The 12,989-nt window shown below is 35.6% G+C and overlaps 1 protein-coding gene across 1 annotated transcript in view; it reads left to right on the top strand.

Moving 5' to 3' along the window:
* The first annotated feature begins 6,802 nt into the window (after positions 1–6,802).
* The window catches only part of SLC3A1 (solute carrier family 3 member 1), a 28,372-nt gene continuing 22,185 nt past the window's right edge, over positions 6,803–12,989 (top strand). The window contains exons 1-3 of the mRNA XM_025045087.1: positions 6,803–7,369; positions 12,033–12,212; positions 12,609–12,763. Coding sequence (XP_024900855.1) covers positions 6,940–7,369; positions 12,033–12,212; positions 12,609–12,763 — 765 coding nt within the window. The 5' untranslated portion in view covers positions 6,803–6,939. The remainder of the gene's footprint in view (positions 7,370–12,032; positions 12,213–12,608; positions 12,764–12,989) is intronic.

Here is a 12,989-nt window from a genome sequence, read left to right as displayed (position 1 = left end):
TCTTTCAAGGTGCAATATGTGTTTTTTGAGAAAATTAATGGTCTGATGGATCCGTGCAGGGCTTTATTGTAAAGAGACACACATTCACAGTAGTTTAATGTACCAGCCTTGATGTAGATAAAGGAATTTCCTTACAGTGTGACACGTGTTCTCAGAGACCCTGACCCAGTGCCCAAAGCCATGTGAATATCTGCTGGCTTTCAGAGAAGCCTTGCTAAGGGAGTGTCCGATAAAGTCCAGGGGTCATAGAGCCTCCCCCAGGAATCTGGGTCTAGCTAGGGAATCAAGGAATTCACTCAACATCAAAGAATCACATTTCCCCAGCTGTAGATTGCGGAGAATGACATCTGTATCCCAATGAAGTTGTAATACACAGTGTTTTCACATGACTGCAGCATTTGGAAAGTAGCATGTCATTCATGCTCTTTAGATTTGCTCTGAGATGATTCATGGCAGTACAATGTCTACTGGTGCTAATAATTACACGTTTTCCAGAACAGCTCAGTGTGTCTGATTTTGAAATATTTGTCACAGGGTAAGTAACTTGGCATTTAGCTGCTAGGTGATCTTTTTCAACAGAACTTTTGTTAAAGACCAGATACTATGTGTCATTATTTCTTTTGTGATTTGGGACTTTTTCTAAGAACAAAGTCTTTAAGCGGTAAAGAATTGAGACACCCTAAAGCTAAAACCCTTTATGAATCAGCCCATTACATTGTGGATTCAATTATGTTTTTGGCCAGTGATGTCACATAAGGACCTGGCTTTTTGTTTGTTTGTGCTGTTTTGTAATGTCTAGAGGATTGGTCAACAGGAAGGCACAGTGGTGAAGTGTTGCTATTAATAACAGTGGCTCTGTATTGACAGTGGCCACAGAAATCCCTTTGCTGTGATTGTCACAAACTTGGGTCTGAGATACATAGAAGCATCCAGCTCAAGGCTGCCCCTGGTGCTGTAAGGCCTGTTGGAAATAACAAATTAAAGTTATTAATTTTAAAGTTATTAACATGTTAAAGTTCGACAATAAAAATCAAATAACCAGATTTAAAAATGGAAAAAAAAAAAAAAACTTAAATAGACATTTCCCCAAAGATCAGCATAAGAAAGATGTTCAACATCATTAATCACTAGGGAAATGCATATGAAGGCCATAACGAGATATCACCTCAGACCCATCAAGAGGTTACTAAGGAAAAAAAGAGAGAGAGAAAAGAGAATAATGAGTATTGGTAAAGATGTAAAGAAATTGGAACCTTATGCATATTGGTAAGATTGTAAAATGGTACAACTGCTATGGAAAACGGTATGGAAGTTCCTCAAAAAATTAAAAATAAAACTACCACATAATCCAGCAATCCCATTTCTGGGTGTATATCCACAAGAATTAAAAACAGGGTCTTGAAGGGATATTTACACAACCATGTTCATAGCAGCGTGATTCACAATAGCCCCAAATGGAAGAAACCAAATGTTCGACAGACGAATGGATAAACAAATGTGGTATAGACATACAATAGAATATATTCCTTCCTGTTTAGGAAGGAAATTGTATCACATTCTATATAACATGGACAAACCCTGAAGACATTATGCTAAGTGAAATAAGCCTGTCACAAAAAGACAAATACTGTATGATTCCACTTATATGAGATAACTAAATGGATTCATGGAAACCAAAAGAATGGTGGCTACTGAGAGCTGGGGAAAGAAAAGTGAAAAAGTTGTTTAATGGGTATAGAATTTCAGATTTGCAAGAAGAATAAGTTCTGGAGATAAGTTTCCCAATAATGTGAATGTACTTAACACTGCTGAACTTTACACTCAAAAATGATTAAGATGGTCTATCTTATGTGGGCTTTTTTTTTTTTTTCTTTTATGTTTTAAAAGAAAACATTGTTAAGGTACCTGAGAGATGAATTGCATTAACGGCCCAATTAATGGCCTCTCTGTATCCATGTCCTTTGCTCCATAACTTCTTAGTCCTTTCACACATGAATTCTGGGCTTGGTATATAAAGTACAGTCAAAAAGATGCAATGTGACTTCTCAGGCTAGATCACAAAAAGAATGGAGTGTCTGCCTGGCTTTCTCTCTTCGCTGGGGACACTCACATTCAGGACAAAGCCAGAACACTATAAGAAAGCCCAGAGTAGCCATGGAGAGGTCCTTGTAGGGAGAACTGAGACCGTGCTAGCTGACCACCCAGCATCAGCTTCACCAAAGATGTATATGGATGGCAAATAAGGGCTAAAGAGATACTCAACATCATAAGTCATTAGGGATGTACAGATTCAGATCTCAAAGAGATACCTCCACCTACTTACTAGAATCACTAAAATTAAACATATGGAACATAGCAAGTGCTGGCAAGGATGTGGAAGAACTGGAACTCTCACACGCTCTTGAAGGTAATATAAAATGGTACAACCATTTTCTAAAAATACTTTGGCAGTTTTTTAAATGGTTCAACAAATTCTTACCATATGATCCAGCCATTCCACTCCTAGGTGTTTACCCAGGAGAAAGAAAGCTGTATCCTTACAAAGACTTGTACATGATTGTTCATAGCAGTTTTATTTATAATAGTCAAAAACTGGGAGAAATAATGTTCAATTATAAACAGCAGTCTATCCATATGTTGGACAGAGTACATCCATATACTGAGCAATAAAAAGGAATTAACAGCAATGAAATACTACTATTCTTCTATTAGAATGGCTAAAATCCAGAACACTAACAACCCTGAATGCTGGCAAGGATGTGAAGCAACATGAACTCTCATTCATTGCTGGTGGAAATGCAAAATGATATAGCTACTGTGGGAGAGAATCTGGCAGTTTCTTATATATTAATTATAGTCTTACCACACAGTCCAGCAATTTCGCTTCTCGTTATTTATTAAAATGAGTTGAACACTTATGTCCATGCAAAAACCTGCACGTGATGGTTTATAATTGCCAAAACTTCGAAGCAACTAAGATGCCCTTTAATAGGTGAACAGATAAACTACGGTACATCCAGACAGTGGAATATTATTCAGCAATAAAAATAAGTGATCTATTAAGCAATGAAAAGAAAACTTAAATGCACAATGAAATAGGCTCGTCCGAAAAGGCTAATACTGTATTATTCCAACTATATAACATTGTAAGAAAGACAAAAAACTAAAGTAAAAATGTCAGTGGTTGCCAGGGGTTCAGGGAGAGGAAGGGATGAATAGGTGAAGTGCAGGGGATTTTTAGAGCAGTGAAACTATTCCGTATGACACTGTAATGGTACATATATGACATTTGCATTTGTCAAACCCCATAGAACTGTACAATGTAAAGTGTGAACCATATGAAAATCTGTTTGTGGTGACTTTACTCTGTTCAATTGACCTTTTGACCTATCTCTTCTTTAGTATCAACTCTTTATTTTTCTGGAATTTTTATTTTAAAATCTGGTAGGGCTAACCTCATTTATTACTCTGAAAATGTTAACCCATGATACACATTGCTAAATTACTTTCTAGAGCTATTATGTCAATTTACACTGGACCTTGCTAGCACTATTATATTTTAGAAATTATTAACCAGTGTGATTGAAAATATTTATTTCTCTGATATTAGTGAATTGATTTGTGAGAAATGTCTGTTTTTTTCTTTTTCTTTTTTAAATTAATTTATTGGTGTAACAATGGTTTATAAAATTATGTAGGTTTCAAGATACAATTCAATAATACATCATATGTATATTGCATCGTGTATTCACTACCCAAAGGTTAAATTTCCTTCCGTCACCATATATTTGACCCCCTTTACCCTTATCTACCCCCCATATTCTTTTTCTCATGTATTCTACTGACATTTGTATTTTCAAATTGATATTATGAAATTTCATATATTCATATGTCTAACAACATATTCATAACTTTAACATTAAAGACATAAATTCATTGGGATATTTATTACCAATATATTTCCCAATTTATCATATGCTCTTCAATTAGTATGCTTTATGATATAATAAATTAAACAGTTTTATTAATCTGTTAAAAAAATAAAATTCAACTGAGCAAATTCGAAGATCTAAAAAATCAAGCCGCATCCCATCTAGTGACTAAAGGGACGCTCCAAGGGGCTATACAAAATGGAAGGTTTTTAAAGGAAGAAGGGTGGCAAAGGGAGCTTCTGACAAAAGACAAGATTATTTGGGGGGTCTGGACAGCTTTTCTTGGGGGAAAAAGAGAGCAAGGATTTTTATCATGCAGACTGCCTGTTCTTCATATGGAGGATGGAGAGGGTCTGAGTAACGGATTATTTTACTGGTGCTTGACCAGAAAACTCCAGGCTGGTTGATAAAGGTTACCTTTTTAGGAGAGGTCGAAACTGCAGGTAGACCAGCTATTAAATCTAGGTTTGGTATCGAGGGCTTTTAGCATGAGTGATGCCATTTTGGGCCTGTGGTTTTCTCTTTACAAATCAATTCAAATAATCTTTTGTAATTTTATTGTTTTTAAAAAAGTTCTCCCACCAGAGGCCAGGTAATTATTCCAGATTGTTTTTAGAAAGCTTCTAGTTTTCATGTTGTGGAAATTCAAAGTATTATTATTATTATTGTTACTTTAAATAAAATGTAGAGAAGTTGAAATAGAACCTTTCTGTCATGAAGGCATATTATGAAGATGTAGAGTTTTATCTACATTTATATGATGCACACTTAGAATTTGAGGATTTATAATTAAAACATTTTTGTAAGGTAAACTTATTTTTTAAATTAAAATTTAAAAAAATTTAATTATGGATGACATTAATATTATATTAGTTTTTGGTATACAACATAGTGGTTAGACATTTATATAACATGAAGTGATAACCTCAAGTCTATTACCTGCATGACACCATACATAGTTATTACAATATTATTGACTATATTCCCTTTACATCCACATGACTATTTTGTAACTGCCAATTTTTGCTGCTTAATCCTTTCATCTTTTTCACCCAGCCCCTCAACCACCCTCCCATCTGGCAACCATCAGTTTGTTCTTTGTATCTATGAGTTTGTTTCTGTTTTGTTTGTTTATTTTGTTTTTTAGCTGTCATATGTAAGTGAAATCATATGGTATTTGTCTTTCTCTGTCTGACTTATTTCACTTAGTATAATGCCCTCTAGGTCTATTCAGTTTGTCTCAAATGGTAAGATTTCATTTTTTTTTATGGTGAGTAATATTTCATTGTATGGATGTACCATTTTAAACTTAGTTTGAAACTATGGGTATTTTTGCACGTTTTTTCCCCCTCAAATAATATCTGAATTTCAAGAGTTAGATCCTGTTTTGAAAATTACTATTATATTTTTGAGAGATAAAACAACTTCAAGACATAAAAGTTAAGTTCCTTTGATTTTTAAAAAATACACAATATGTGTAATTAATAATGATGCTACTTATGGATGCATCCAACGAGCCAGGTTTTGGGATTTACTCATTTAAAAAAATAACTTAGCCAAAATCAAATAGCTAATTCCTCTGTACCAATACTGCTTCTAAGTCACTCTACAAAAAAAAACAATAGTGGTAGAAATTAGAAATGTAACTCACCTCATTTAAAAAAAATCTTGTTATCTGATCAAATGATTCATAGGACTGTTCGTGTCATTGATTAAATGGAAAACTTAAATCTTCACATTCTAGTAAGGCTTGCAGAGTTTTCTAGGACGGCACGCCTAACTTTAATGCAGTTTCCTCAGGGTTCAGTATTTTATACTTGTCAATGATTAAACAACTCTTTAGTGCTTGTATTAAGAACTGTTTATCTGTAGTAAGGCACTTGAACTTGAAACACATATAATTCCCTTCACCCTATCCCCGCCCCCGTCAGAAAGTGCTTCTAAGAATGGTCAGAATTTCCTTATCTGAAAATAGTATACAAGACTGAAGGTACCTGGGCCTGAACCGAGCATACAAATGAGTATTTTTATAGGATTGGCTTGAACTGAGAGGAAATAAAATTAACTTCAGCAACAAAGTGGTGGTGTTCGCTGTCTCCAGATCCTCTTCCTCTTGGATTTGTAGGAAGAAGCAAAAATTAAGAAAAGCCTGTTTCTCCTTACAAAATTTAGTATTCGTTTCTTTTTCTCATACCTAGCTAAAAAGAAAAATTTTAAACTTTTTTTTTTATTGTGATAAAAGATACATAAAATTTATCACTTTGATCATTTTAAAATGTAAAATTCAGTGGCATTAAGTACATTTACATTGTTGTGCTGCCATCACCACTATCTACCTCCAGAAATGTTTTCATTGTCCCAAATGCAAACTTTGTACTTATTAAATAACAATAATTTCTCATTACACCCCTCCTCACAACCCTTGATAACCACGCTTCTATTCTGTCTCTATGAATTCGTTCAGGTACCACATCTAATCATACAATATCTATCCTTTGGCGTCTAGCTTACTTCACTTAGCATAATGTTTTCGAGATTCAACCATGTTGTAGTACATGTCAGAATTCCTTTTGTTTTTAAGGCTAAATAATATCATGTGCTTATATCACACTTTGTTTATCCATTCAACCGTTGATGGACACTTGGCTCGTTTCTACGTTTTGACTCTTGTAAGTAGTTCTGCCTTGAACATTGGTATACTCAGTCAAATAACATCTTAAATTGCAGTGGAACCCTGTTGCTTCTTATTTCCTGTCCTCTGTGCCTTTGCCCCAGTCCAGGTCTGAACACCTCAGTATGGTCACTATAGCTACGACAGCCTCATGGGTCAAGAGAGTTTTTTTTTAAACCCCTTTACCTTTACCCTTTTTTCCTTGACTGGACTTTGTCTTGTCAGGTTTATTTATAAACCACACAAAGCTCATTAACATGACCACACATTTCAGCAGTCCACCTTTCTACCTTTCTTATTGCAGGAGGGCACTCCTCACAGATAAGACAGTAAGACATGGCTGAGGAGAAAAGCAAGAGAGACTCCATTGGAATGAGTTTGAAAGGATGCCGGACAAACAATGGGTTTGTCCATAATGAAGACATCCTGGAGAAGGACCCAGATCCCAGCAGCCCAGGGGACAGCCCACAGCACAGCGCTGTGGGTATCCTTGGCCCTGAGGAGCCTGACTTGAAGGACATCCAGCCCTACGCAGGGATGCCCAAGGAGGTGCTGTTCCGCTTCTCCAGCCAGGCGCGCTACCGAGTGCCTCGGGAGGTACTCTTCTGGCTCACCGTGACATCTGTGCTCGTGCTCATTGGGGCCACCGTAGCCATCATCGCCATTTCTCCCAAGTGCCTCGACTGGTGGCAGGCGGGACCCATGTATCAGATCTACCCAAGATCTTTCAAGGACAGCGACAAGGATGGGAACGGAGATCTAAAAGGTGCCTGGGGGAGACAGGTTAGGGTTGTGCCAGGATGAGGTGGGTTTGTGGCTATCTCTGTCCTTGATACTGAATTATGCCTGGGTTGTATGGTAAGCACATTCCAGTATGACTGGCCACACCTTGTTTATGGTATATTTAGAAGCCACCCAGGGGAACCCAGAAATTCTTCCCATATGATGAAAGACTACTTGGAGGCCTCCGAGCCCCCTCAAAGAGTTGTTTAATTTACTGCCTACTAAGTACATTTGCTTAGTTGGTCATCAATTCTAACTTTTTACATGCACCTCTGGAAAGTTTCCGGCTTCTGTGCACTTTATAGTTGATTATCTCACAGTGACAGTTTAGAATTGCTTTTCCAGTATATATAGTAGCTAGTTGGGCAATCTGGCTGAGAGTTTCTTACTAACTGAATAAAAAGTAAATTACGTTTTAGAAAAAAATTAAGCGATGTCTTTAAAAGGTGTTTGCCGAGTCTTTAAAATTTAAATCCTGAGAAATGAAAGAAAAGAAAAAAAGCATAGCAGTGTTGGTCATTACTTGAACTGAGGCTTATTTAAAACAATATCCATATTAGTAAAAAAACAAAAAAGTAGAAGTAAAACATTATTTTTTTAAAGTTACGCTAATAATCTCTTAGTGAGTTATGTGTAGAATGTCCTTATAATTTATTGCTAAAAACAGGATACTTTTAAGAGTAAAATTATACCAGATAGCAGGTGTAAACTGGAACTGTCCTGGGCAGGTTGGTTGAGATTGTCACCTTGGCTAAGAGTAGGAATAAGAAACAAACTAACAAGGTAATTTTTGATAATGATGTTTGAAGAAAATAGAACAGAATGGTTATTTTAATAGAGTGTGGGAAGTAGAAATGAGCTTAATCTAACTTCAAAATGTTATAAATAAGCTCAAAATCTCTCACTTTCCTTAATAACTAATAAAAGGCTTTTCTTTTGTATGCTCATATCATTTTCTCTCTTTTAAAATCTTCCTGCATCTTCACTAATTGAAATGCTTTCTGTCCTTCAAGGTACAGTTCATACCCATTTCCTGCATTCTTGTCTATTTTCTTCCTGTAAGTCTTTCTAATTAGTGTTCACCCTCCGTTTGGGCTGTGTTTATAGCACCCTCTCATACTGCCTTGTAATGTATCTGGGTGACTTCCTTTCCATACCTCTCCACTCCTCAATGGCCCTAGCATCTGTTGCCTTTTATACAGTAAATGCTTAGTAAAAGTGTTTTTTTTGTTGTTGTTTTTTTTTTTACAAAAGTGATGTTTTGACAAAATAGAGCTGTTGATTTAAGAATGTCCAGACCTGTAGAGAATTTTTATAAAAATTTATTTGAGCCCCAAAGAGGATATACCTGGAAGCAAGATCTCAACAGACTGAAATAAATACTTCTGAGAATAACAGTTTACAGTTTCTTTTATGCATCCAGACTAAGGAAGGAACTTAAGGAAGACTACATGAAGGTTGGAGAAAGAAAGACTGGGATGGGATTACAGGATCGTTAAGATTATGTGCTCTCTTGCAGGCTTTAGGAGGAGAGGTCTGAAAGGATGGCCAGGTGTTATAAGGAGGGACTGGAAAGGGGGCATTTAATTTTTATTTTTTCAAATTTTATTAAATTTATCAGAATGACATTGGTTAATTAAATTATGTAGGTTTTAAGTGTACGATTCTCTAATACATCATTTGTATATTGCATTGTATATTCACCACCTGAAGTCAAATCTCCTTTTGTCACCATATATTTGACCCCCTTTACCTTTATCTACCTTCTCTACCCCTTTTTCCATTAGACTGTTGTCTGTGTCTATGAGTTTTTGTTTGTTTGTTGCTTTCAATACCACATATGAGTGAAACCATGTAGTTCTTGACTTTTTCTGTCTGACTTATTTTGCTTAGCATGATATTCTCAAGATCTATCTATTTTGTTGCAAATGGCAGTATTTCATCTTTTCTTATGGCTAAGTAATATTCCATTGTATATATATACCACATCTTCTTCATCTAATCATCTATCGAAGGACACTTCGATAATTTTCATGCCTTGGCCACCATAAATAATGCTGCAGTGAACATAGGGGTACATATATCTTTATGAATAAATGTTTTCAAATATTTTGGGTAGATACCCAGAAGTGGGATTGCTGGTTATACGGCAATTCTATTCTTAATTTTTTGAGGAACTTCCATACCATTTTTCCATAGTGGCTGTACCAGTTTACATTGTGAAGGCAGGCATTTCAAAGGTGTATTAACCTAGCTGCACAGAAACAGTGGACAGGGCTTGCTTAAGGCAAAGAAAAAAGCCTTTTAAGTAAAAAGGTTATTATATGCCTGGGGTGTGACTAACCACCATGACCTACTCAGTTAGGAATTTATGATCAGATCACCCTGTGGGATTATTTTCTATAGAACCCTTCTTTCCTCCACAGAGCTAAAATCCCTAAACCAAAAGATACATTCTCCATTTCCTGGTTCTCCCTTTTTTAAAAAAAAATTTTATTTTATTATTAGTTTCAAGTATACAGTACATTGATTAGACATTTATAGTTTATAAAACAATCCTCTTAATTGCTCTTTCTCTCCTCTGGCTCTCCACCTAACCATTACATTAATGCTAACTTCATTCCCTATGCCGTGCTCCCCATCCTCATGACCATCTGTCAACTACTGATTTGTACTTAACTGGTTCTCTCTTTTTAATCAGCTTCTAGATACAGGTTTTCTCCACTATGTGAAAGTAGAGTGTTCCTAGGAAACCTTTTATAAGCTGAAATGGCATAAAGAGAACAAGCAATTATTAATTTATATGGAAAAATTTTTGAGCATCTCCTGACCTAGAAATAACCTACCAAATACACCATTTGAAACACATAAAACCAAAAGTAACCCTCACATGCAGTAAAAGCAGGAAAGATATGATAAAGAAACAAGACACATCTTGCTAACGGATGGACACAATAAACCGAGAAAAAGCACAGACGCTCACAGACACAGATCGATGCCCTGGCAGCCTATAGGGTCCCACAGAAAGCTGCTGCATGTAGTTTTCAGGGAAGGAGCTTGGCGGGGCTACTTGCTGCTCCAGGTGTGTGCTGCCTCTGTCAAGGCTCATTGCCAAAAAAAGGATGAACACTATTTTTGCTTTTTGCTGTTTTTCTTAAAAAGTGAAAATCCTCTTAAAATTTCTTTTTGTTAGCAAAAACAGGTATTAATGTAGGTCTTTTGAAAAAGTGAAGTGGTGTAATATGAACTTTCAAAATGTGGGGGCTACCTGTGTACCCCAAATTCTTATAAACAGGGCAGCATCTAATCAGCTCTTATATTTGTCATTTCCAATAACTTTTTCTTGAGGAACTGGCTGCTTCTTGTGATCAATAAGTATTTGTCCCTGAGGTTGAGGGGATTTTCTTATTATTTGAAGAAACCAGTACAGGTTGCAGTTTGGGTTTTGTGATTGCCTTCTGTCCCCTGGAGTGTGAACCCGAGATCCTTTTTTTACTTTGCATCCGTCCAGCCCCATCTTGTTCCTTTGTGCATCATGTTGATTTAAATCAAAATTCTCTTTTGCTGTCTGTTGACATTCTGTGAGGTCTCATAGGCACCCAGAAGGGGGAATTGAGGTACAGAGAGGACAAAAATGAGCAACTTGTTAGAGAGGAAGAGCCCCAGGCCAGGAGACAGGTGACTTAGTGTTTTGGGCTCAATGACCTCCAGCCCGCGCGCGGTGTGACCCTGACAGACTCTGACTGTAGGAAGCCTACAGGGTCCCACAGAAAGTTGCTGGAGAGTGAATACTAGACAACTCCTGAGTCTACATTCAGAACTCTGAACTAGAAGCAAAAAACCCTCACTGTCTGCTAATTACCTTACAAGATTCCAAGTACAAAGTGGTTTGTTCCAGTGTCTCTTCTCAGCCAAGTCTAGAATTCTCTTCTGTGTAAATTCTTGGCTTCAGCACTGTCCAGAGGAAATAGAATTACATATGTAATCATAAATTTTCTAGGAGCCATATTAAAAAAAATTAAAAAGAATTGGATGAAATTAATTTTAATAATATATTTTGTTTAATATATCAACATATAATCAAAATAAAAATATTAATGAGATATTTTACATTCTTTGCACACTGGCATCTTAAAAACTCAGTGTGTTTTACATTTACAGGACATCTTAATTCACACTAATCACATTGCAAGTGCTCAATAGCCACATGTGGCAAGTGCCTATTATACTAGACAGTGAAGTTTAGACTATGTGACCATAAGGGGCTGTGTGTTATCCTTTGTACCTGGGCACTTAGCCCAGCACCTGGCCTAGAGTAGCTGCTCAAAAACTATGTGTGGAATAAATTAACAATTCTATAGTCTTGGTTTTAAATATAAAAAATGAGCAGGACACAGAGAAATTTTATAAAGGTAATTACATCTGTGTTAAAGGTCAAAGATTATTGCTAGAAAACTAATTTGATGATATTTGTAGAACTAGACTTGCTATTTGAATTTTTACTCAAATTCAGTGAAATTCCAAATACTTCTGTCTCAGTATAAATATTTTCATTTTAGGCAATATTCCTTTTATTTTTAATTCTTCAACCGAAAAACCCAAACTTTACTTAGTTATTTTTCATGGCCTTGAATTTTTTTCTTCAGGTATTCAAGATAAGCTAGATTACATTACAACTTTAAATATAAAAACCGTTTGGATTACTTCATTTTATAAATCATCCCTTAAAGATTTCCGACATGGTATTGAAGATTTTCGAGAAATTGATCCCATTTTTGGAACAATGAAAGATTTTGAGAATCTGATTGCAGCCATACATGATAAAGGTAAACTGAATGGAAGGTGGGAGACATAGGGGTGGGGACTGAGAAAAACATTTCTCTAAATACTTCTTTTAAAATTTTTATTGCATACTTTTTAAATTTTAATTTTTATCGCAAAATATGCTTTTATTTATTTTTATTTTTCAATTAGAGTTGACATTCAGTATAATTTTATATTAGTTTTAGGTGTACGGCATAGTGGTTAGACCTTTATATAATTTATGAAGCAATCCCCCTAATTAGTCTAGTACCCACCTGACACTGTCCATACTTGTTACATTATTATTGTCTATATTCCCTGTATCCAAATACTTACTTAAAGCATTTTTCCTTTTAACCGTCATGTATTTTATTCTAATATAATTTTTTCCTAACATTTAAAATGTTTTCACTCATTAGGTTTAAAATTAATAATCGATTTCATACCAAATCACACCAGTGATAAACATGCTTGGTTTCAATTGAGTCGGAACTGGACAGGGAAATATACTGATTATTATATCTGGCATGACTGTCTCCATGAAAATGGCACAACCACACCACCGAACAACTGGGTAAGTTCCAACATGCCTAATTTATAAAGCAAAAATGGTTAGATCTTTAGAAATTTAACTGGTTATTTATAAAGCCGTTTTAAAGAAAACAATTAATAGGTATGGTTTATGAGAAGGAAAAAGTTTCCCAAAGAAATAGAAATAAGGTACCTAAGCCTCTTAATGTCATTTGGATTTCTGATTTCATTGTAGAGCTGATGTGTTCAAGCAAATTAAAACCTATCCT

This window comes from Pteropus alecto, unplaced genomic scaffold, assembly GCF_000325575.1.
Source record: "Pteropus alecto unplaced genomic scaffold, ASM32557v1 scaffold131, whole genome shotgun sequence".
In the NCBI taxonomy this organism is placed as follows: domain Eukaryota; kingdom Metazoa; phylum Chordata; class Mammalia; order Chiroptera; family Pteropodidae; genus Pteropus; species Pteropus alecto.
This window is presented reverse-complemented; position numbering and strand designations above follow the sequence as displayed.